Source organism: Oncorhynchus mykiss, chromosome 23, assembly GCF_013265735.2.
Source record: "Oncorhynchus mykiss isolate Arlee chromosome 23, USDA_OmykA_1.1, whole genome shotgun sequence".
Classification (NCBI taxonomy): domain Eukaryota; kingdom Metazoa; phylum Chordata; class Actinopteri; order Salmoniformes; family Salmonidae; genus Oncorhynchus; species Oncorhynchus mykiss.
In genome coordinates this window covers 30,110,804-30,137,910 of record NC_048587.1, presented here as the reverse complement: position 1 = coordinate 30,137,910, position 27,107 = coordinate 30,110,804, and the positions used below count along the sequence as shown (strand labels likewise).

The 27,107-nt window shown below is 42.3% G+C and overlaps 1 protein-coding gene across 3 annotated transcripts in view; it reads right to left on the bottom strand.

Annotated features, from left to right (window-relative positions):
* gfra1a (gdnf family receptor alpha 1a) overlaps positions 1-27,107 on the bottom strand; it is a 101,287-nt gene that overhangs the window by 6,903 nt on the left and 67,277 nt on the right. For 2 of the 3 annotated variants that reach the window (XM_036959637.1, XM_021580082.2), the window contains 4 exons: positions 24,544-24,895; positions 23,109-23,218; positions 22,126-22,260; positions 2,429-2,628 (listed from right to left, as the gene is read on the bottom strand). In XM_036959637.1, coding sequence (XP_036815532.1) covers positions 2,429-2,628; positions 22,126-22,260; positions 23,109-23,218; positions 24,544-24,895 — 797 coding nt within the window. 3 annotated transcript variants of the gene reach the window in all.

Genomic DNA, 27,107 nt, shown 5'->3' with positions numbered 1-27,107 from the left:
GTCAGTTACATCACATTGCTGATATACAACTGAGTTTGCTTTGTTGAAGCCATTCACACTGATCAAGGTACAATCTTAGATGTTAATGTTAATAACCATCAACCATCCTAACAGTGCGCTCTGATACAGCACCAGTCTTTGTCCCCTGATGTAAATGTAAGATCCATCTCCAGCAGGTCATCTAAGCCAGGACATCATCACAGAGATAACCCCCGCTCCACCCCTGGGCCTGCACACTATTTATCTGCCATACAGATCAATCTGGGTAATATATCCTAATCTGTACCATTAGCATATGAATGCCCTATCAAATGGTGCAGGCCGAGCAGCCAGGGACACGCAGGACCTCATCAGGCGAGGGGTCGGCTGGCTGGCGGTCAGGCTAGCGGTCAGGCTAGCGGTCATCCATGTTAATGGGAGCTGGGTGGCAGTAGGTGACATTAAGATCAGACCACACGTCACCTTGTCGGTGACAATACCGTGCCTTTTTTACCGAGGTGAATGAAGCCTGCACACTGGTCATGTGTGATTCTCCAGGGCGCTAGAGTATGTGTATGCTGTGTATGTGATGGAGTACATCTAGTGTGTCTGCTGTTGGAGTGAGTGTTTGAGCTGCAGTGTGTAGCAGGATGTGCTGACTGACTGAAGGACAGTGTCTAGCTATGAGAATGACTCCACTCAGTGTCTAGCTATACCACTAATAGGCCAGGATAACAATTCAATATATGTGCCTCAGACTCCTATACAACTGTTAGTCCATTACAAGTTAATGCAGGCTCTGCTGAAAAAAAGCAGTATTGGTTCTCAAAAGGGCTACCCAGCTAGCATATAATGTTCTTAGAACCATATGTTTCTCAGAGTTGGGTGAGGAGTATGGTTGTCCTGTGGTTATTTTGCATACAACCTTCCCACAACTTTCTGGGAATGGTGTAGGATAGTTGCTTGGTTTTGGACAATTATCTGCACATTTAAGGAACTTAACAAAAAACGTTTTTTTCTTGGCATTTAATTATTTCATTCTTGTTATTGGAACGTTCTCCAACTGTTTTGACATTGGGAATGTTTTCAAATTGTTCAGAGAACGTTAAGAAACAACGTTCTTATGTGGAAATGTCAGTACTTCAGCATAAACACCCATTCGGCACGCACTGTTTCAGTTTCAATTACTCAATATTTTAAACAAAAACGGACGACTGTAACTACGGCCGGGAATGTCAATGCAATCAAAGGGCAATGATCTCAAGTCAGTTATAATGTGGCTAATAGGCTAGCGCACATGTGTCAAACAAGCCCTGTGGACCAACTAGGACACACATAAATGAGTATGAATGAGTCAACAGTTAAGTCATCTACTTCATGAAATTACCACGCTCCCATCGGTGAGTCAACTTCTATTGCGATACTATCCCTTGTCCCATGTCCCGTGCAGTACAGACACATGCCACAGTCCTAGCTAGGCTACTAAAATGTTGTAGTCTGGCTTTGGTTTTTAAAGCTTGACAATGAATACCCCCCCCCTCCCCAAAAAAAAATAAAAATAACTGTAACAAATCACAATGCAAAGGAGAAATATGTAGCCCTATTACAACTACAATACACAATATGTAAAATTACTATATAAAGCATCCTATGTACATAAGTGGACATTATAAAGGGCCATATTTTTTCTAATAAATCAATGGCCAGTTAGATTTTTTTTTGTAAAAATGAATCAACTATGTCTGGCCTGGGAATTCAATTGTTTTTTTCAATTTGGCCTGTGTGCTGATTGAGTTTGACACCCCTGGGCTAACGTATCTATTTATGTAGCTAGCTATTTATTTAGCAAGCTAAAAACACAGAGCCTTACGTTAGCTGGCTTAACTAGCTGCTGGGAGGATGTCAAGTCATTGGAGGAGTGGGTGAGTGACCAAGTTATTTTGGTGGCTACAGTTGTGAATCGCTTTGCTAGCTAACTAGCTTAAAGGACTGTTATCCACAGTTAGCATATATCTTATTTGTCAATGAAATGTAATTGGCATCGATAAAATAAATGGGCAGGCAGGCAATTTCCCATTCAGTTATCAAAACATAGCTTAAAAACATAGTAAAACTTTCTCAGAACCTCCCTGCAACCTAAGAATAAACGTTCCCACAACATGCAAAAATGTCACTTCTGTTATCAAAATGTTTTTAAAAAAATGTTATGTTTTACCAGTCAGGAAACTTATGACTTTGTTCTCAGAACCAATTTTCAAGGAACCAAATGGCTAGCTGAATACTCTACAGATTTGTTCTACCTCATTAAATCAATATTGCTTAAATTAAGCCAGTGCCATCTTAAAATAGTTCCCTAAGATTAGATGCTGGGCCGTAGGCCCCCAGGACAGGAGATCCATGGGGCATGAAATCACTTCTTGCTGTGTGTCATAGCTGCTTGAGCCCTCACCTGCAAGCTGCCACAGAAGTGGTAGAGGGACTCGTCTCCTGTGTTGAGATGGTTGGTGTTTGTGGCGGCATCCAGTGAGTTGGGGGAGCGGTCCTTAGCCTTCTGGGAAGGAGTGGTGGTGGAGGTGGTGGTCTGCACCGGAGGCATGGGCTGCCACACTCCCACGTCTGTCCCGTTCCCAAACGCGTGGATGGCTTTGCCTACAGAGAAACCAGACTCTGTGTTAGACTACTACACCAATTTTGCATTGAGAGAAGAGATTGAGAGAGAAAGTATTCATTTTTCCACATTTTGTTGTGTTACAGCCTGAATTGAAAATGTATTAAATATAGATTTTGTGTGATTGGCTTACACACATTTTTTTTTTTACAAATTAAATAGAAATCAAAAGCTGACATGTCTTGAGTCAATAAGTATTCAACACCTTTGTTATGACAAGCCATTAATAAGTTCAGTAATAAAAATGTATAACAAGTCACAATGTGTGTAACAAGTTGCAATAATGGAGTTTAACATGATTTTTTTGACTACCTCAGCTCTGTACCAAACGGAGTCGAGCAGTGAATGTCAAACACAGATTCAACCACAAAGACCAGGGAGGTTTCCAATGCAAGACAGTGAATGTTCCTGAGTGGCCGAGTAACAGTTTTGACTTAAATCTACTTGAAAATCTAGCGCAAAACATGAAAATTGTTGTCCAGCAATGATCAACAACCAATTTGACAGAGCTCAATACATTTTTAAAAGAATACTGGGCAAATGTTGCACAATCCAGGTGTAGAAAGCTCTTACAGACTTACCCAGAAAGACTCACAGCTGACATATTTCTACGTTTCATTTTCAATACATTTGGAAAAATGTCTAAAAATACGTTTTCACTTTGACATTATGTGTGTAAATATATTTAATACATTTTGAATTCAGGGTGTAACACAACAAAATGTGGAAAAAGTCAAGGGGTGCGAATACTTTCTAAAGGTACTGCATAAGGATAGAGGTGGGCCTTGAGGGTGAAGGAGAAGAAGTAAGATTGTGAATGCAGATATGCCAAATTTATGTGCAGCATATATCAGTTGCGTTCTGTGCTGTTTAAAATATTTTTCTAATGAGCATGGCCTTATTTATATTACAGGATTTTGGATGACTGTCATTCATATTCCATTCACCCAGCTCAATGGAACATTGATAGGTGTAGGCTGCTACTCAAATGTTCCCTATTCACAGCATGAGGTTGCTACAACCTAGCCTATGAATGAAAGTTTACAATGTACTGTGGGTGCACAGGTCGAGAGAAATTAGAGTAATCAAGGTGACAGGCATTGACACTTTCAATACCGCCTTGCACAGTCTTGCCTGCATCTAGATGATCTAGGGCGTAATCATTAGTCGAACAGTTGCAAACAATATTTTCAGGTATGTTTATCCCCATTTCGTTCTGTTTGCTTCAGTTTAAAAAATGTTCAATAAAATCACTGGAATGAATACACCCCTGATCACATGCAAATACAGTTCACTTTCATAGCAATCACATACAAACAGCATGATCCCATTGATTGTATAATTCCTTCTTGCATCTATGCACTCTCCTCCTCTCATGTTTTATCTTTGCTTGTGGACTTCAGTGTACAACACATCAGCCGTTCATGACCAGGCCAAACAAACATTCCAATCAAAAACTTGATATCATAACCACTAACCACAGCTTACATTGTTGTCACCATATTAGCTAATGTCAAAGTCAACATAGCTACTAGAACTAACGTATTAGTAAACCTGCTACAATCATGCAGTTGAGTGTAGATACCTTAGTAAGCAGTTTAGCAGTGACACTGGTGGGCCCCGGTGACGATACATTATACATCTAAAAGGTTACCTTGACTTGGAAGAGTTCTAGTGTTTGATAGCCAGCTAGCTAACATAAACTCAGCAAAAAAAAGAAATGTCCCTTTTTTAGGACCCTGTCTTTCAAAGATAATTTGTAAAAATCAAAATAACTCCACAGATCTTCATTTTAAAAGGTTTAACCTCTCTAGGGTAGGGGGCAGCATTCGGAATTTTGGATGAAAAGCATGCCTGCTACTCGGGCCCAGAATATATGATATGCATATAACTGGTAGATTTCGATAGAAAACACTCTAAATAGTGTCTGTGAGTATAACAGAACTGATTTAGCAGGCGAAAATCTGAGAAAAATCCATTCAGGAAGTAGTTTTTTTTTGGGGGGGGGGTTTGTTTTTTTCTATTCAATGCGATACAGTATTTTATTTTATTTTTTTCATTTTACCTTTATTTAACTAGGCAAGTCAGTTAATAACAAATTCTTATTTTCAATGACGGCCTATGAACAGTGGGTTAACTGCCTGTTCAGGGGCAGAACGGCAGATTGGTACCTTGTCAGCTCGGGGATTTGAACTTACAACTTATAACTTACAGTTACTAGCCCAACTCTCTAACCACTAGGCTACCCTGCCGCCCCGTATCCATTGACTTAGGACTCTCAGTTCCTATGCCTTTCACTAGATGTCAACAGTCTTTAGAAATCGTTTCAGGCTTGTATTCTTATAAATGAGGGAGTAAGACCAGTCTGAACGAGTGGACCCTACCATGTCGCAGAGTTTTTTCAGGCGCATGTGCATTTCTTGTTTACCTTTTATATTGACGACATTATTGTCCAGTTGAAATATTATAGATCATTGAGGCTAAAAAAAACCTGAGGATTGAATATAAACATCGTTTGACATGTTTCTATGAACTTTACGGATACAATTTGGATTTTTTGTCTAATTGTTTTGACTGAGTTTGAGCCTGTGGATTACTGAAGAAAACGCGCTATTAAAATTGAGGTTTTTGGATATAAAGAGACTTCATCGAACAAAAGGAACATTTGTAGAGTAAATGAATGTCTTCTGATTGCCACCATATGAAGATAATCAAAGATAAGGGATTAATTTGATCTCTATTTCTGAGTTTTGTAACGCTTCTGCTTGGCTGGTTACTGTTTGTAATAATTTATCAACTGGGCTATGTTCTGGGCTAGGTATGTTCTGGGCTAGGTATGCTTTCGCCGAAAAGCATTTTATAAATATGACACTGTGGTTGGTTTAACAATAAGTTAATCTTTAAACTTATGTAAAATATGTTTTGTTTTATGAATTTTTATAATGAGCATTTCGGTAATTGAATTTGGCGCTCTGCAACCTCACTGGATGTTGGCCAGAGAGGATAAACACTGTAACACTGTTTCCCATGCTTGTTCAATGAACCATAAACAATTAATGAAAATGCACCTGTGGAACGGTTGTTAAAACACTAACAGCTTACAGACGGTAGGCAATTAAGGTCATAGTTATGAAAACTAAGGACACGAAATAATCCTTTCTACTGACTCTGAAAAACACCAAAAGAAAGGTGCCCAGGGTCCCTGCTCATCTGCGTGAATGTGCCTTAGGCATGCTGCAAGGAGGCATGAGGACTGCAGATCTGGCCAGGGCAATAAATTGCAATGTCCGTACTGTGAGTCGCCTAAGACAGCACTACAGGGAGACAGGACGGACAGCTGATCGTCCTCACAATGTAACAACACCTGCACAGGATCAGTACATCCGAACATCACACCTGCGGGACAGGTACAGGATGGCAACAACAACTGCCTGAGTTACACCAGGAATGCACAATCCCTCCATCAGTGCTCAGACTGTCCGTAATAGGGTGAGAGAGGCTGGACTGAGGGCTTGTAGGCCTGTTGTAAGGCAGGTCCTCACCAGACATCACTGGCAACAACGTCACCTATGGGCACAAACCCACCATCGCTGGACCCGACAGGACTGGCAAAAAGTGCTCTTCACTGATGAGTCACGGTTTTGTCTCACCAGGGGTGATGGTCGGATTCATGTTTATCGTCAAAGGAATGAGCGTTACACCGAGGCCTGTACTCTGGAGCGGGATCGATTTTGGAGGTGTAGGGTCCGTCATGGTCTGGGACGGTGTGTCACAGCATCATCGGACTCAGCTTGTTGTCATTTCAGGCAACCTCAAAGCTGTGGTACCCTTCCTGCAGGCTCATCCTGACATGACCCTCCAGCATGACAATGCCACCAGCCATACTGCTCGTTCTGTGCGTGATTTCCTGCAAGACAGGAATGTCAGTGTTCTGCCATGGCCAGCAAAGAGCCCAGCTCTCAATCCCATTGAGCATGTCTGGGACCTGTTGGATAGGAGGGTGAGGGCAAGGGCCATTCCCCCCCAGAAATGTCCGGGAACTTGCAGTTGCCTTGGTGGAAGAGTGGGGTAACATCTCACAACAAGAACTGACAAATCTGGTGCAGTCCATGAGGAGGAGATGCACTGCCGTACTTGATGCAGCTGGTGGCCACACCAGATACTGACTGTTACTTTTGATTTTGACCCCCCTTTGTTCAGGGACACATTATTCAATTACTGTTAGTCACATGGAGGTGTAGGGTGTTTATGTCTCAGTTGTTAAATCTTGTTATGTTCATACAAATATTTACACATGTTAAGTTTGCTGAAAATAAACGAAGTTAACAGTGTGAGGACGTTTCTTTTTTTACTGAGTTTAGCATCCCTCTCTGTTTGAGTATGCTAAACTAGCTAGCTGCATTTGCTAGCTAAGCTATGCTAACCTTTATGTGGGTCTTTTTGAAGAACGTTTTGTTAACAATGGAAATTAAAATACATTTTTGAATCAAATCCTGAAGTAGTATTGATATATTGACAAAAAAAAGTTTCATATGAGGAGAAATGGGAGAAGAGCTGTCAGACTTTATGGCATTACTCAATGACATTGACCCCAATTTCAAATTCACTATTGAATGTGACATTAATTAAACCTGTTCATTACCTCAATATGTGGATTGAGATATCAAATGGAACCCTGTTTAGAAAAGAATTGGACAGAAATACTCTATTACAGGGGGACAGCTTCCACCTGAGCCATTAAAAAGAGGACTTCCAAGAAGCCAGTATTTCAAATTGGGCCGTACATGCCACTCCACAGAGGACTATCAAGAAAAAGCAGCGGAGATGCGCAATAGGTTTCTAAGAGGATACCCTCCACAATGTGTATGAAAAAGACCCACTAGAGCTATAGAACACTGTAATTGTAACGATGTACGCTGAGAGTCGGGAAGCAAGTTCAGGGAGTGAATATATTTCATAAATAAATGAACAAACCAAGAAACACGAACAGCGCACCGACATGAAACAAGAACAATGACAAGTGGGGAAGAAACCAAAGGGAGTGACATATATAGGGCAGGTAATCAAGGAGGTGATGGAGTCCAGGTGAGTGTCATAATGCACTGATGCCCGTAACGATGGTGACAGGTATGCGCCATAACGAGCAGCCTGGTGACCTAGAGGCCGGAGAGGGAGCACACATGACAGTAATGTTCACCTCCACATATACTTTGAACTCACGCAAAGTGGGAGATGCTGTCAAGAAACACTGGCATGTTTTATCATCGGAACCAGCTTTACCTGCTGAATTTAAGAATCAACCACTTATAAGAGAGGTTGCAATTTACGCGATAAATTGGCCCATGCCAACTGCCAGCCACAAAAGAAAATCAGCCAGGCTCTTTCATGCCCTCTTCCGAATGGTAGCTATACATGCAGAGGTTGCACAAGGTGCAACAATATGATGAAGTGTGAATATTTCTGCCACCCACATACAGGAATACGGTTCCAAATAAATGACATTATTATGTGCTCCACCACACATGTTATCTACATGATTAAATGTTCATGTGGGCTGTGTATTGTAAGTAAAACCTCTCGTTCTCTCAAACAGAGAATTAGTGAACATAAAAGATCAATCAGGAGAAACGACAGGGATTACCCAGTCAAAGGACATTTTAATGACCAAAAACCTGACATTTCTACCTTTAGATTTTGTGGCACAGAGAAAGTTAAGATATCAGACAGGGGAGGTGATATAAATAGTACTCAGAGCAAAAGAGAATGTTTTTACATTTTCACCTTCCAGACATTTTTCCTAAAGGTCTTAATGATGAAATGCCGATGTATGTTATGTTGTAAATGTGAACATGAATTACTCTGACATTTTTCTTGCGCTGTACCCAATGATTTATGAAAACTTGCTTGGTGGGTCGATGTCCTGATTGTAGTTTTACAGACGTGTTTAATACGTTTTATGTACACACGTTATTATAATATTCATGAAATGCACATTTCTATTTTTGGTAACATTACTTATTTTCCCTCGATTCCAACCCCATTCAATGCATGGAACGGATGTGGGTGGAGCTATGTCTACATAAAGGTGCTAAAAAAAAAGCCTCTATGTCACGTCCTGACCTTAGCTCCTTTTTTATGTCTCTATTTTAGTTGGGTCAGGGCGTGAGTTGGGGTGGGCATTCTATGTGTTGTTCTATGTTTTTGTATTTCTGTGTTTGGCCTGGTATGGTTCCCAATCAGAGGCAGCTGTTTATGGTTGTCTCTGATTGAGAACCATACTTAGGCAGCCTGTTTTCCCACTATGATTTGTGGGTAGTTGTTTTCCGTGTCTGTGTTTTCCATACAGAACTGTTTTGGTTTTCATTTATTTCTCTTGTTTAATTGTATTCTGTGTTGAGTTTAATAAATACATTATGGACACTTACCATGCTGCGCATTGGTCCGATATTTCATACTCCCCATCAGAGGAAGAAGAAAATCATTACACTCTAAGGCCTTGAGGCCGATACCTAAAGCTTTTTAAAGAGCAATAATACTATCAAGAGTAGTGTGTGGGTTTCTTCTTTTTTTCTCATCTTATTCAACTGTTAGCATGTACCTGAAAAAAAGATAACTCAGATGTGCGAGTGCCCTTTGAATTTTTAAGTAAGTAAAAGTGAAAAACATACAAAATACAGCTTGCTTTCTCTCTCTCTGTCACACTCTGGCCATTATTTGCGTTGTTTGTTTCTATGTTTTGTTTGGTCAGGGTGTGATATGAGTGGGCATTCTATGTTGTATGTCTAGTTTGTCTATTTCTATGTGTTTTGGCCTGATATGGTTCTCAATCAGTGGCAGGTGTTTGTCGTTGTCTCTGATTTGGGAACCATATTTAGGTAGCCTATTTTGTATTGTGGTTCGTGGGTTATTGTCTATGTTATGTTGCATGTTAGCACAGTGTTTCTATAGCAGTCATGTTCGTCTTGTTAGTTTGTTTGTTTTGTTTAGTGTAATTTGTGTTTTTTCGTAAATCATTGAAGTATGCATTCACACCATGCTGCGCTTTGGTCTCCTCACTATGACGATCGTGACAGAATAACCCACCTACAATGGACCAAGCAGCGTGGTAACGGCCAGCAGCAGCAGCGGCAAAGAAAGCAGGACTCATGGACTTGGGAGGAGATTCTAGATGGCGAAGGACCCTGGGCACAACCAGGGGAATATCGCCGCCCCAAAGCAGAGCTGGAGGCAGTGAAAGCAGAGAGGCGCCGGTATGAGGAGGCAGCACGGCAGCGCGGCTGGAAGCCTGAGAGGCAGCCCCAAAATGTATTGGGGGTGGCACAGGGAGAGTGTGGCAGCCAGGAGCTGCCGGAGCCGTCAGCCAGCCAGGAGCCGCCAGAGCCGTCAGCCAGCCAGGAGCCGCCAGAGCCGTCAGCCAGCCAGGAGCCGCCAGAGCCATCAGCCAGCCAGGAGCCGCCAGAGCCGTCAGCCAGCCAGGACCTGCCAGAGCCGCCAGCCAGTCCGGAGCTGCCCTTCAGTCCGGAGCTGCCCCTCAGTCCGGAGGCGCTCCTCAGTCCAATGGGTCCTTTAATTAGGGTCTTAGACCCAGGGTCGGAGGCGAGGGTCACCACTCTAAAGAGGCCCTTGAAGAGGGCAATGACTATGGTGGAGCGGGGTCCACGTCCCGCGCCAGAGCCGCTACCGTGGCCAGGTGCCCACCCAGACCCTGCCTGTTTGTTTCTATGTTTGTTTCTATGTTTTGTTTGGTCAGGGTGTGATATGAGTGGGCATTTTATGTTGTATGTCTGTATGTCTAGTTTGTCTATTTCTGTGTTTTGGCCTGATATGGTTCTCAATCAGTGGCAGGTGTTTGTCGTTGTCTCTTGTATTGTGGTTCGTGGGTTATTGTCTATGTTATGTTGCATGTTAGCACAGTGTTTCTATAGCAGTCACGGTCGTCTTGTTAGTTTGTTTGTTTTGTTTAGTGTACTTCGTGTTTTTTCGTCAATTATTAAAGTATGCATTCACATCACGCTGCACTTTGGTCTCCTCACTACGACGATCGTGACACTCTCTCTCTTGCTTCTCCTTCATTTTTTAATAAATGAATTTGTTCAAAACTGTTCAACTATTGTATTTCTCTATGAGTCAACTACAAACCACATTTTATGCACTGCAGTGCTAGTTAGGTGTAGAATATGTTTCAGTACTAGATTTGTTCTCTTATCCTTTGATTGGGTGGACAACATGCTGCAAGAGGACGTCCTTTGAAAGAGAGAGAGAGAACGAGAGAGAGCGAGAGAGAGAAAGAGAGAACGAGAGAGAGAGAGAGAGAGAGAAAGAGAGAGCGAGAGAGAGAGAGAAAGAGAGAGAGAGAGAGAGAGAGAAAGAGAGAACGAGAGAGAGAGAGAGAGAGAGAGAGAGAGCGAGAGAGAGAGAGAGAGCGAGAGAGAGAGAGAGAGAGAGAGAGAGAAAGAGAGAGCGAGACTACATCTAAGTCCAAAACAAAAAGCTTTTCATAAAGCCATTACTGGAGTAAAACACTATCCATTATTAAGCAATCTTTTCCAAACACTATGGAATAGGTGGGAGAGAACAATCAAATTATATGGAATTACACTGGGGGAAAAACTCTAGTGAGTGTGCTTTAGTTTGGCTGAGCTGAGGGACATGAATATGTTAGCTAGGGACATAATAATAATAACAAAGTGATGATGAGGCTGTTTACCCTATCCATTAGTGTGCATACAACACACCTGGTCTACCTATGAAGTAAAGCAGACAGGGAGATCTGAAGATAGATGGATAGGTGTTATGCACCTCTTTCCCTACTCTTTTGTGTGTGTTTGTTTTAATTGTCAGCTCATTTAGGCTGGAATCTTCTAGGGCTGTAAAGTTCTCTGGCACCGCCACACCTCTCAAAGGCTGGCTGTGAGCGAATAAATTAGAGCTGATTTCATTATCTTGCTGTGAAGAAAGCGGGTGTGCCTCTGAGCCTATCCTAGTGCCCTAATGCTTTGTGCTAGCACAGCAGCGGCCTGATGAGCGTATTGAATTTGTTGATATGGTCTTTTACGGAGCTTTGTTCTCCAACAAAGACTAATTAGAGACACAGCATTAGACTGTGATGTCTGTCACGACTGATGAGGTGCTTCTCTTGTTTGGGCTCGTATTTAGGCATAAAGCTTGTGCTGTGAAACATGAGTTTAGCTCCCATTTAGCTCTAGCTCTATGTCAGAGGTTTCAATGGAGTTTGAGGAACCCTGCTGAAGCAATCAGCAGCAGTTGAGAAATTCTGACATGTATTACCTACCAGTCAAGTTCCTGAGAATACATACCATATACACCCCTAAAAGGATGAGTGTTTTCCTACAGGCGTTGACTACAAACTGGACACATAGAAACGGTGTCCTGTTCATGCTGACAGACGCGAGTGGGGTTGAATACTGGGCCTTTACTCTGCAAACACCATGTCTAAGCAATGTTAGAATCCAGACACACAGGTAGGCCAGGCAGGCTGTTCCAACTGCACAGGAATGCAGTGTTTGTCTTACCCAAAGCAGAGAGAAGATAGAGCACAGGGAATATCACACTGTGTGCAAACAGCCCGAATCTGCAGAATCTGCTACTTAATCGTTTCCCTGACAGGAAAAAGTAATTTACCCGACCTTCAACAAGTGCAAACAGCAAATGGGTAAACATGATATCATATCACTCAGTGACATTTGCATCAGCCAAAACACTGACAGACTGAGGCATTAGTGTACAGTGGCCCTCTGTTGAGCCAAACAAATAGGCCCAGTTGCGGTAACACCACATTCAAGTAGTTAACAATTAACATTGACTTTATTGCGATAGTCCAAGTTTTTGGGTTTACTTTGCCTAGTCATGTTGAACCAAGATGTAATCAATCAGTTTAGGGATTGGAATTGCTACTGAAGGACACAGTTAAAGGGAGTAGTTCAGTCAATCCTCCCCTCTCTTTAAAGAGAGATGTTTTTTATAGGAGAGGTAACAAAAGCTAATCTCTGTTTTTTTTAAAACTAGGAGTGAGTGCTTAGAGGTGGCATAAAGGAACCATGCCACTGTGCCCACTGGAGGTCCATTCATGCTGTTGGCCAGAAGAATAGCGCCATTACTGCTCTCCTAAGTGATTTCTCAGGGGCACAGAGGGAGGATGCACCAAGGGAATTTATGGATTGGTGATAATTCTGCCGGTTACTCAGTGTGACCTCTCTTTTAGGATATCCTTTGTCACAATGCTACTGCTACCGGCAAATGGACCACCAAGAACTCTATGTGCCATTTAGCAGAAGTTACTCTACTCTTCCTCCTTTTTGGTGATGTAACAACACTGTATTGCATTTAGTTTTTACCAGGTAAGTTGACTGAGAACACATTCTCATTTACAGAAATGACCTGGGGAATAGCTACAGGGGAGAGAAGGGGGGGATGAATGAGCCAATTGTAAACTGGGGATGTTTAGGTGGCCAGATTGGGAATTTAGCCAGGACACTGGGATTAACACACCTACTCTTGCAGTAAGTGCCATAGGATCTTTAGTGACCACAGAGAGTCAGGACACCCAACGACCCATCCAAAAGACAGCACCCTACACAAGGTAATGTCTCCAAGCATTGCCCTGGGGCTTTGGGATATTTTTCTTTAGACCAGAGGAAAGGGTGCCTCCTACTGGCCCTCCAACACCACCAGCTCTCCCATCCAGGGACTGACCAGGACCAACCCTGCATAGCTTCAGAAGCAAAACAGCAGTGGAATGCAGGGTGGTATGCTGCTGGCATCCCTATTGTCATCGCTGAACAACGATGTATGACAAATACTGAACCACCATCACTGTACTGGACTAAAGAATGGTGTGAGAGAACAATAGTAATTTACTCTGTTGAGGGAAATTCAGTTGAGGATCCTTAACCAGGAAAAATATATGCTTAGCATGAGTAGACACAATTCAGCAGCTACGCTTTGTCTACTAATGCCTTCTAAAAGAGACTAGAAGGCCCACTGGTTAAGGGCATGGAGCAAGGCCCTGTCACAGCTCCGGAGCCACACCAGCACTGACGGGTGTGTGAGAGTGCATCTGTCACTGTGTGTTAGTGCCGTCTCAGCTTAATGAAATGGGAGAGTAGAGGAAGATAGAGAGAGCGAGTCTACTACTATAACTTTTATTATTATTCATATTGCTATTGTTGTAGTTGCTGTTAATGTTAATATCATTACCACTTCTACTACTATTATTATTATTATTTAATACTGTTAGTCCAATCATTGCTGTTATGTACGTACTTTGGCAATGTAAGTCATTTACAGTTTTTCTCAATTGCTAAAACACTAAAACCCATTGGCTGAACAAAGTTCTCAGTTGCCTCAGTTGTCATTTAGCAAATTATGCAGTCTGTTGTCAATACCTTAAACCATTTCACATGGTAAAGCACAATTTGCAGATGTCACTTAGACTTTTCAGCAAAACTCTCAACACATTCTCATTCTCAAAACACATTCTGCACTCTAATGCACATGTCATCCATACTGGTAAACACAAGTGGCAACAATCAAATACAAATAGAGAACACATGTCATTGATTGAACACAATCACTCAAAATTGATTTAACCTGTTTCAAATGATGCGACACAACCAATATAAGCCAGTTCAGAGAGCAAACAGGTTATTGAAGTTGGGAAGGAGAAAGTCTGAGAATGGATAGAAGAAACAATGTGAGAGGACGAGGACGAGTTCGTATGCGAGGTGGGTGACAAGGAGGAAGAGGAGGAGGAAGAGGAAGGCAAGAAAGAGGAAGAGGAGGACGAAGAGGAAGAGGAAGACAAAGAGTGGAAATATCTGATAAAATTCGAGCAAAAGTTATAGACCATGTTCTTGTCCATGGACTGACAATGAGGGAAGCAGGACTTAGAGTGCAACCCAATTTGAGCCGATTTTCTGTGTCCACCATAGTAAGGACATTCAGAGAAGAGAACAGGTACAGGATACTACTGTATTTTTGTAATTGCAAATTTACTGTACTACACTATATGCAGCTGTTTCAATAGACATTTGTAAAGTTAATCACTGCATGTATTGTACTGCATGAATATGTTTTGTAACTGCACAACTACTTTTTGTAGAATTACAAGGCTGCCACATGCAGGTGGAAGCACAGCTATATTCACTCGGGAGGAGGAGGCCGTTATAGTTGGCATGGTCCTTCAAGATAATGCAATACGACTCAGAGAAATCCAGGAACGAGTGATACAAGACAACACACACTTCCAGGGAATCGACAGTGTGAGCATTTCCACAATTTACTGTGTCCTCCATCGTAACAGGATGAAACAAGTATACAGAGTACTTTTTGAGTGCAACTTACCAAGGGTGAAAGAATTGCGAGCTCAGTATGTGCAAGTAAGTGTACATTCAGAAACATTTACTGAAATCCAGATTGTCTACAGTACTAACACATACTATGTGAATGACATTACTCTTCAGTACATACAATGTATGTGAATCAGAAGCCTAATTGTACTCTACAGTATAGCACTGTCTCTGTCTCTGTACGACTACATACAGTATATTGTATTTCTACACAGACAATATTTGACTTGGAATCCTTGGACAGACCCCATGAGTTCATCTTTGTCGATGAAGCAGGCAAGATTAGAAGGAGAGGCCGAAACATGATTGGACAGTGGGCCATTGTTGAAGTCCCTGGACAACGAGGTGGCAATGTCACAATCTGTGCTGCTATCAGCAACCATGGTGTTCTACATCACCATGTTACACATATAACACCCAGCACCTTCTAAGATTTATTGCCAATCTAAGAGATATTTTATTTGAGCAGCAGGTTCAAGAGCAGCAGGGTCAAGAGCTAAATGAGAATCCCATTCCCACCTATGTGATAGTGTGGGACAATGTCAGTTTCCACCGAGCTGCTCAGGTAAGGGAATGGTTTATCATCAATGGGCAGTTTATGAACTTGTACCTCCCTCCATACTCGCCTTTCCTGAATCCGATTGAGGAGTTTTTCTCCTCTTGGAGATGGAAAGTGTATGATAGACAACCCTACACCAGAGTAAATCTGCTGCACGCCATGGAATTAGCCTGTGGTGATATAGGTGAGGAATCATGTCAGGGCTGGATACGGCACACAAGAGGATTCTTCCCCCGTTGCCTCAGGAGGAACAATATTGCTTGTGATGTCGACGAAGTGCTCTGGCCTGACCCAGACCAAAGACAAGAAGAAGCACATTGATCACATGTTTACTCCTTTGATTTTTGTCCCTTTTAGTAGTGTATACTGTAGTACAGTGCATTGTAGGCTGTATACTGTACAATGGACAAATTGTATGGCCCTGAACATTGTGCTTTCCATTTATTAACAATAGATTTTGACTGATTGCAGGTTCATATCAACAAAGAACAAGAATTACAGTATCACAGAGATAAAGGACAGGTTTGTGAGATGCAGGGTACAGTACTGTAAAAATAGGGGTACAAGGAGGAGGAAGAACAGAAAACAAAATTGCAAAGAGCAAAGCAGAGTAGTAATTTCTGATCAATTTTGAGCTACTATGATAGAACATGTTTTTGTTCATCAAAAGACAATGACGGAAAAATATGAATATTTTTTTAGATTAAAAATGTCCTTCTCCCTGAGAATTGTATGTTTTGAACAATGTGTTTTCTATTTTTCGGTGTATTGTTTACTGACTGCTTGAGAGTGTATATCATTTTCGATCACTTTGTTTATGATTTGAGAGCAGTGTTTGATTTTGAACACAGGTAAAACTGTTTTGAGGCGAATGTTTCATTTTGCGAGAGGAGTCAGATGTTATGTAAATAGTGATTGAAGATGAGGTTTTGTGTTTAATGTTTTCAGGAATTGAGAAAAACTGTAACTTTCCATATCAATAAAGTCTATTGACTTGAATTAGAGAGAGCGAGAGAGAGAGAGACGGTGAAGGCCCAACCAGGCCTTGGCATCTCTGAGGAAATCAGAGGCTAGGCTCTCTGCTTGTACCATCAAACCCCTGAAACTTATCCAGAATGCCACAGCCCGTCTGGTGTTCAACCTTCCCAAGTTCGAAACATGTCACCCTGTTCCTTCGCACTCTCCACTGGCTCCCAGAACTGCCCCTCCCTACCTTAAGTCTATGCTCAACACTTCCACTTCTCTTTTCTTACTAGCAAAGTAAAGTAAAAAGTGTTAATTACTATGACAGTGATTTGTAGTCGTCTTACCTAGCTACCTTAAGATGAATGCATTAACTGTAAGTCCCTCGTATAAGTGTCTACTAAATGACAAAAATGTACATTTTAAATGGGATAGAGGGAGAGATGGACACAGTTTAATTCTGAAAAACTTCACAGGCTCTACATGTAGTGACAGAACGAAACACCCCGAATAACCACAGTAGCTTGACCTCTCAATCGTAGTTTTGTAAATCACAGACCTACACTGTAAAAAGTGAGATGACGCTGTTGGAATGATTGAAAATTACACTTTGATATGTTCAACCTAATCTATTCACTTCGCCTGAAATCAAATAACAAATTCGACAGATTAAAAATTTAAAGAACGTTTCCAAGGACTCTCTATACATCTGTATTGCGGAAGTTCAGCTTTACAGTGTGACTGAAATTCAAAGGCAATTTCTCCACGTTTAGCGGAGACCGCATTCACTGAAAACACTGCATGTATCAGCTCAATTGGAAATGTCCTTTACATTTCTATCGCACAATCTCTAACCCTTCAGCGATACAGATTGAATAGAGCCCTACATTGCTTTCAACACCTCAAGCATCAGAAGAGTTGGATGTGTTGCTTATTGTGTGGCTTTGAGTTTATTTTTGTCCACCCATGAGAGTGGTCATTCCGGTTCATGTGGTCTGTTGTAGTTGTTATTTAAACTTAAACCTGTACACTGCCAGCATATGATACTTGCATAAGAGCATTGCATAAGAGCATGATAAGGTTTATATGTTACAGTGGTCAATGCTTGGTTATGATAGTGTAGCTACTAAATGTGAATGTGTAGTACAAAGAATATTTTTGGAAACATTATTTCAAGTTATTGAACAAACTTAATTTCTTGATTTACAGGGAATTTATTTAATTGCTTGAACCCTAATTGAAGACATTTGGATTGGTAATTCCAAATAAAAATGCGAACTTTGAACAAGATGAAAAAATGGGTTGTCTTTACACGACATTGTCACAGATCCCTCCAGAACATTCCTTACGCACACCTGGCCCCTATTCCCACTGATTGTACTTGTATATATGTGCCCTTTTGTTTCCATTGGGCTTTCGATTATTGTTACAATATCCGTTGGTGCGTGTGAGTACCTGTTCTGTGTGTGTTTTGGCTTTTGTGCCTTTGTGGATTGCGCAGATGATTACGGGTCTCGTCCCATGTGTTAATCATTGTGCGGGTGTGTTATTTATTCGAGGTACTCCTCGCTCTTTTTGTTTTGGGTTTCTACCCTGTGTTTTGTTACTTGTTTGTTTGGTCTTCGTCCCTGTGCCTTTGCACAGCACTCCGTAATTTGGGCTTAATAAAAACCCTTATTACGCATTCCTGCCCCTGTCTCCCGAATCCTTCATGCCAGCGTGACAGAAATATTAGTTTGTATTTCTTATACGTTTTTTAACCAAAGTGTAAAAGTTGCGTGTTGAAAGAAATAGGTTGCAACTTGAAATACAGGTTTGGTAATAATCAAATAAAACATTGGGCATTGAATCATCTTTTTGGTTTCAATAAATGTAGTATTTTTCAATTGAGAACCTAACTCATTTAAGTTTTCAAATGGAAAATCATGTAGTATTTTCTGGGCAGGAAAAAATGTGGGGAGGGTGCCCAAATCTCCTAACAAATCATGAGTTTGAGTAGACAGGGCTTAAAAACAATCCCCTCAGAAACATGACATCGGTGGACACACCCAAATGAAAATATACTATAGTGTCACACCCTGATCTGTTTCACCTGTGCCCCCCCCCCCAGGTATTTATACCTGTGTTTTCTGTCGGTCTGTTGCCAGTTCGTCTTGTATGCTTTTTCCATTTTCTCTTTCTCCTGGTTTTTGACCCTTGCCTGTCCTGACCCTGTACCCACACGCCTGACCACTCTGCCTGAGCCTGCCTGCCGGCCTGTACCTTTGCTCCACCTCTGGATTACCGACCTCTGCCTGACCTGACCCTGCCTGCCGTCCTGTACCTTGGCCTCTACTCTGAATTATCGACTTCTGCCTGCCTTGACCTGTCATTTGCCTGCCCGTTGTTACAATAAACATTGTTACTTCACAGTTTGCACTTTGGTCTTTCAGTACCTTGATTCCTGATACTATTGTATTCACTGTAGGGTTTTTGCAGACTTAAGTCCAGACATTACTGCAATATTTAGTTTACTGTTGTATACTGTAGTATTTACTGTAGTGTTTTTGTGGACTGTAGTATAGTGTAGTATTTTGTGTTTTTGCAGAAATTAATGTAGTATTTACCATAGTGTTTTTTCTTTCTCCTTCAGGAAACCTACTGGACAAAAACTAAGAGCAAATTTTCCATAATCTGTATGTAACGGCTGTTTGAAGAAGAGGACCAAGGTGCAGTGTCGTATGTGCTCATGATTTTTAATAAAACTGAACATAAAGTAACAAAGCGGAACAAACTAAACAGTTCTGTCTGGTGCAGACACATAAAACAGAAAATAACTACCCACAAAACCCATGTGGGCAAGAGCTACCTAAGTATGGTTCTCAATCAGAGACAATGATAGACAGCTGTCCCTGATTGAGAACCATATCAGGCCAAGACATAGAAATAAAAAAACATTGAAAAAAAGAACATGGAATGCCCACCCTAGTCACACCCTGGCCTAACCAAAATAGAGAATACAAGCCTCTCTATGGACAGGGTGTGACACTGTAGGCAGGTAGGTAGGTCTGAACAGATCTTGGCGTGTAGGTTTCTCACTTTTTGGGTAGCACAAATTAGGATATAGGGGAGGGGAATGGATTGGGAAGATGCAAATTAAATACTGTAGTATTACTATAAACTGCAATGCTTTTGAGGACATTACCATAGTTTTATACTGTATACAACAAAATGATATAGTAAGTACTACACATGATTGAGGGATACTACAGCGTGTAGTATTTTATTCAACAGGAGCGGTCCTCAAACATCTCCTCGGGGACCTCCAGCCATTTCATGTATTTGATCTATTCCAGGGCTAACACACCTGATTCAACTCGTCAACTAATCATCAAGCCCATGACTAGGTGAATCAGGTGAGCTATTTCAGGGATAAAACAAAATAGTGAAATGTCTGGGGTCCCAGGGGAGAGGTTTAAGAACCACTGTTCCTCAGTATACTACAGTTTACTACAGAATTCTATAGTAAGTACTATAGTATTCTATAGTAAATAGATGTAGGCAATGTGTTCATTTGGGCAATGTGCAGATTGCTAGGCTAGTTCTAGCCACAGCCAGTCAGTGGTTGTAAGCATGTAACGCTGACGTCATGGCGCAAGCAAACGACTCACGATATACACTCATTGAAAATATCCTCCACCAGCGCTAGCCCCCGAACATGTTTACGGCAGGACATGAACAGATAATATGGCTTTCCCAACGCCACCATTTCCTCTCTGACATGAAACATTTGTACATTGTTGGAAGAAACCCGTCTGTCTAGACAGACCAGGGTTCCCAACTGGTGTCCCGCTGATTATTTCATTTGGCTCCCCAAGCTTTCTGAGCAATAAATAAATAAATAAATATATATATATATATATATTGTCACGCCCAGACCTTTTGTTTTCTTTATTATTTGGTTAGGTCAGGGTGTGACAAGGGTGGTTTGTGTAGTTTTTGTATTGTCTAGGGTTTTTTATATGTTTATGGGTTTTTTCCTTTTCTAGGTGTTTATAAGTCTATGGTTGCCTAGATTGGTTCTCAATCAGAGGCAGCTGTTTATCATTGTCTCTGATTGGGGACCATATTTAGGTAGCATTTAGTATTCCTTGTTCTGCACTAGCCATATTGCTTCACAGTTAGTTTAGTTTAGTTCTGTTCAGTGTTGTCTCTTTAATTAAAGAGTGATGTTCGCTTACCACGCTGCGCCTTGGTCTCCTCTTTATGACGACCGTGACATATATATATATATTTTTTTTCTTTGTACATAAAAGACTGTAAACACACCAGCAAATCAGCTCCAAGTGATTTTCATTTTGGAAATCTGTTCCAAAGTATTCCCATGCAAAATATAGAAATATGAGATCATATACAAATGATAAGCAATGTTTGAAATGATTGTGTTTTAGTCAAACGTATCTGTTTAGGCTTCTAGCTGTCACTATGCAGTCTGCAAATGATTTGTAATTATGTTCTGGCCCCCTGACAAAGGAAAGGGGGATACCTAATCAGTTGTACAACTGAATGCATTCAACTGAATTGTGTCTTCCGCATGTAACCCAACCCCTGAATCAGAGAGGTGCAGGGGGCTGTCTTAATCGACATCATCAGTGCCCAAGGAGCAGTTGTTGTTGGGGGTTAACTGCTTTGCTCAGGGACAGAACGACAGATTTTTACCATGTCGGCTCGGGGATTCGATCCAGCAACCTTTTGGTTACTGGCCGAACACTCCTATCCGCCAGGCTACCTGCTCAATATCTTTTTATTTATTGAGGCTAAATCAAGTTGATGATCCGAGAGAGACTACTCAATGGCTTTCTTTCTCAAAACTAAAACCCAAAAGCAGTGGGTCAAAAAGACTTCAATGACACTGAAATTCCACTAAAGAAATGTCTCTATTGCGATAATGCTGTGTTGTGATCATTGTCACGTTGAGAATAAATGTATTTATAAAACTCTATCTCTATAATACAGTGAAAATAAACGTATGCACAGGGTCAGTGAGAGCATGACTATATTGGGTACTACTGGCTTTGACAGAAATAAAGCGCTGAGAGACAATGCCATACCAATAACACAGCAGAGGAAGTTGAGCTGTGATTGTACAAAGAAAAGCACCACAGCCATGGATCTGCTATCTCCAGAGGCCTGACACCTTGTGATAGTGAAGCAGCCGTGTTTATTAAAGGAGGAGAGGATGGAGAGGGAGGGAGGGGAGGTAGGTTAATTAAAGCTGTCTGATATGTGAAAGGACGGTCATAGAGTTAGAAGACAATGCCCTGGTTGCTGATCTGCGCTATGCGGATATTGGAACCCTTTACTCACACACACAAACATATATTCACGTGTGCAGGCATGCACCCACACAGCCTTATCGCTGTTTCTTCCTCCTCTCTCTCTGCTTTTCTGCTCCATCGGCAAAGAGCTCACAGGAGAGATGGAGTATCACTTGGGAGAGAGGGAGCATGAACAATTGGCAGGAGAACCACAATGAAAGGGTGGAGGAGACAAGAAACTGGTAAGAGAATGAAGCGGAGAGGACAGGAGGAGGCTGGTCAGTCACTCACGGAGGCAGGTGTTGTCTGTGAAGAACTCTGTGAACTTGTCACACTCCTCCTTGCCATTGCCACTGCTGCTGCAGTCACAGTAGGGAACAACACTGATCTTAGGAGAACGCAGGTAATTGGGTGTCATCACTGTACCTATAAGGAGGGGGGAAGAAACACAGTAGATTACTTAAAGAAACAGAGTTTATCTACCATATTGTTTTCTGAAGACATGTTATTCTCTGTGGCAGACAAAATAGTTTCCACCTCCCATTCCCCCAAACCATCATGCAATGTTGAATCCCTATCATACTGCAACTGTTAGCCCCTCAACATTTCAAGCTAGATTTTCATCCAATTGTCTGAACAACATGTAACACTGGAATCATCATGGAGTATTTCCAAAGGCAGTGTGACAAATAAGGTTTCTTCCTCTTTGTAGTAAACTAAACAGCTGCAGTCAGAGATTTCTTGCTTCCTCAATGCATTGTTGCTCTACTGGCGTCCGTCCAAACAAGCCATTTTTATTTTGCAGCAAAATGAATTGCCGTTTTGCTGGTTGCTGTGTGTACTATCTGCTACAGCTGTGCTAGTACGGGAAATGTGATGGCTCGAGCTAGGATGGGTCCCTCAGCACACAGAAGCAGAAGATAAAGGAGACTAATCTTCTCTACACACTTTCCTCCTCTTTCTTTATCTCTTTCACACGCTTATTCTCTCGCTCTATTGCATTTTCTACAGCTATGAGTCTTGGTTTCCTTGGTTTCCTCTGAACAATGAGCTAATTTCATCAAATTATGTGAAGGGGCATGAGGAAGTGGTGTGACGTTGGTTTGTGCTGTGCTAGAGCGAATATGGGAAAGGGATTCTCTGACAGATGACCATAGCAACAGGAATGAGATCCACTCAGGGGACAGTAAAGATTCAGTGAGAAAATGAGACCATAGGAAGACTCATCAATGTGTGTGAGGAAAAGTTTACCAATAGAGACGGGAGAGACTCACCGATAAGGCCAGAGTAGGAGAGCAGGCAGTCAGCGTAGTTCTCCTTAAGACAGCCAGAGAGAGAGCGTGGCTCAGACTGGCAGTTGGCAAAGAAATCAGCCAGACGGGACCTGAAAGATGCAACAAAAACAGTGAGTGTATCTGAACTTTCATATCGCTCTTATAAAGCGAACCGTCACAGTCAAATAGACAACATCAAAAGCACTCGTACTGATGCACACACACCCACGCACACACACACACCCACGGACACACGCCCACAGACACGCGGGCACGCAAACTCACACACACACACACACACACACACACACACAATGGTTGGGTCTGTGTTGATTCTACTCTGTGATACAAGTCCCATATGGTGAAGGAGCAGCCAACAATTATGCCTGGTTTTATAATCCTTCCCCACAAATAGAGAGGAGTTCTGGATACCACTCATGATGGAGTTGGGATGCTAAGTACCACCTGGTGTTACACCTTTGTTGAGAAGGGAAAGAGAGCAGGAACAAGAACATTTTGCTAAGTGAAGAGTTAGAAAATAAGAGAAATATGGAGACAAAGAGAGAGAGAGAGCAAGCGAGAGATCGAGAGCGAGAGAAAGAGTTAGCGAGAGCGAGAGCGGAGAGAGAGAGACACTGCACAGCCCTGAGGCTGGAATCGAAATGGAACCAATTTATTTGCACTAATGCCTCCATTTAATCCCAGACAGAGTGCTGTAGCTCTAGAGGCAATGGCAGACGTCACTCATTGAGTCCAGTCTGTTTCGCTGCATTTCAATACAGCCTCTATTACTGCCAATGATACACAGGCCACTTATCCCAAACACATCCAATCCCCTGCCCAGTTATCCTAGCCTGAATGCTGCTATATGACAGCTAAATGAAACACTTAAGGCAGAAAAGACATGCATTCAGAAAGAGAATTGGAGTGTTTCACTGCTTAACCTGAATACTCTCTGTTAGTGTAGGTAGATTTAGTGTTTGCTTATATGCATTACATGTTGAATGGTAATGGTTTATTCCTGATGCAGTCTCCCAACATAGTATCCAGTTATCTTAACAGGTTTGTTTATGGTGTTTTTCACAGCTTTTATCAGGGCTTGGTATATTTCCCCACACCTCGAAGGTATGATAGCAACCTCCATGCTGTGCTAACTTAGACACCCCATCACTTTGGTGGTGGGCTAGGACCTGTATTCTGTAGCACCTCTTCACATTACAGAGGATGCTATCTGAAAGATGGCTTGGGGTAATACACTGTTGACTTAAATGTAATTTTAACCATACACTGACATTGGTCAGTCTGTGTTGTAAATGTGGAGTCAGACACGTGAGACTATGTGATTGTTTGCTATGTTACATGTTTGATGTTGTTGGTCTTGCAAGATGCCTGTGTACTATATTACGTACTCTGACAACTGTTTATCCTAGTGTACCTGCAGATGTAGTTGGTCTTGCAAGAGGCCTGCAAGGAGAGACAGTTGGGCTTTTCCTTGTCCTCATAGGAACAGACTGGTACAATGGTTTGGCGCCGGCGCTCGGAGCAGGCCGACTGATCGCCGGCTGGACAGGAACAGAACAGCATCCCGTAGCTGTGCTTGGGTGGCACCTTGTCAAAGAACTGCCGCAGGGCCTTGTGGCACTTGCGCTTGTTGCAGACCTCCGCAGTGGAGACACGGCTGGTGCAGGGGCTGATGTAGGCTGAGCGGTACTTCTTACAGGTGTCGTTCAGGTTGCAGGCCTTGGCTGCGTTCAGACAGTTGTTTTCCCTCGTCACCGCGGGCTCGCCTGTCATAAAAAGGACAACATGGTAAGTTCAGTTTCCATCATCTCTAGATTCGTAATCTATTGATTGATATAGATTGATAACACTGTCTATAATATGAACCGGATTGAACCTAACTAAATTGAGAGAGAGCTAGACAGAGTTATGCATCACTTGACCAAACTAATATTTGAGTGGATGGAAAAAAGAAGCAATATGTAAATACTTTAGGAACCTTGAAAATTTCCCCCATAATGATCTCTTCCTGGCCGTTGCTGATTGCTATCAAGCCGCCCATTTACTGCTAACCCTGTTTCTCACCCTAAATCAAACAGTGCCCCTCCTCTCGGCAGCCCTGCAGGCCAAACAAATATGCAGCTCTCCTGAACGTCGGAGTCATCAAAGCATCCGGCGCCACGGCCTGCTCATCTGTCAGGTCTCACTAATTGGCAGCTTTCTTACAGATCCCTCATTAATTAACATTTCAAGAGATTTTTGGGAAAATGGTGCAACAACAGCATTTTTCGGCAATAAAAAATGGGAGCAGTTGGTTGGTGGAAGCCAGCTTGAGACGAGTGGTGCGTGTCACGCTCAGAAAATAGTGTTAAGAATAAGACTGACTCTCTCACACTTTGATTTCAATGTAAAACCTTATCCCCAGGAAAGAGAGACAACTGCTAGACACTAAAGTCTGTGAAAATTAGAGTAGAGTACCCCTGCCACACACTCCCTCCACAGTGAAAACACTAACACACTGTTTCTGGTGCTGTAGACAGGAAGTGCCTTCTCTAAAGGTCGTAGATGTGCATTCAGGGTACCCGCTGGTCCCTGCGGCCAATCCCAGATGACTGGCAGGGCTGGTCTGGCCAGCTGGGGTTCACTGTGACCTTTCACTGAGATCTGGAAGTTCTCCTTCACTCAAGTCTGTCTGTGCTGCTCTGCTCTACTCTGCTCAATGACCAGACACATACATTCTGTCTAGAGAGAAGTACTCTACAGCTGCCTGGGAGATGCCTCTCCTGTCATCTGCTGGCCCTGAAGTCAGTCAGTCTGTCTAACACCAATAATAGGACAGCAGCCAAATGAGGACAGACCTGACCAGACATCCTCCCCATCCTGTGTCCCCAAAAGGGCCTTTGGAAAAAAACAGAGTTCTGAGTTATGTTTGTCTGTGTGAGCATGTGAGTGTTTATACTGTATTAGCATGTGTGGACCTGTGCATCTGTGTGTCAAATCAAATGTTATTTGTCACATGCGCCGAATACAACAGGTGTAGACTTTACCGTGGAATTCTTACTTACAAGCCCTCTCCCAACAATGCAGAGTTAAAAAGTAAGAAAAATTTGCATTAAAAAAAGGAAATAGTTACACAATAAAGTAACAAATCAAATCAAATTTCTAATCAAAAGTGAGTGTTCATAGAGCCGGTACAAGAGAGTCAGTGTGTGTTTGCATTTATGGTATGGTGTGTATGTGCGTATGTGGGTGTCATGTGCCATGCAGCTGTCCAGTTACTCAGTCGTCTGTCTCCTCTCTCCCACAGAGGTAGGCTGCGGTGAGTCAGGACCCTCTCCACATCCCTCTCTGCTGCACCCCTAGTGTCAGAGAACACATCTGCTGAACCCCGAGTACATTGCTGGCAGATGGCACGGTCTCTCAGGCAAACACACATACACACGCACCACACACACACACACACACACACACACACACACACACACACACACACACACACACACACACACACACACACACACACACAAAAATCATCTATCCAGCTAAAAGTGTTTGCCCCATACATCCCTTCCAGCACATGCTCCCCTCCCTCCCATTGTCTCTCCCCTTCCCCCCTTACAGGCCCACACAGGGCTGGGGCCATCTGGTCTCTTCATAGGGAGCTGGAGCCCCCCAGCAGCTTTTGTTACCGATACAGCCTCAAATTGATTATCATGTCGCCTGTTTCCTCCAACCCCCTCCCTAATTTCAATTACTACGGGGCTCTAGGTCGAGTAATGACCTCTTCCTCCTCCTCCAATCCACAGGACAAGAAAACAAGGCACAATATTTTGGGAATGTTCCCTCCTGAGAGATTGCTATGTATAATGTATGTGCCCAAAAATCTTTGTCATCTTTACATTTGTCTTTATCTGTTGTTGTTTAGTACTGTCTTGTGGCTAGCTCATGACTTGCAGATTATTGTTGACACACCAACCAGGATTAAGGGGCAGGGCAATT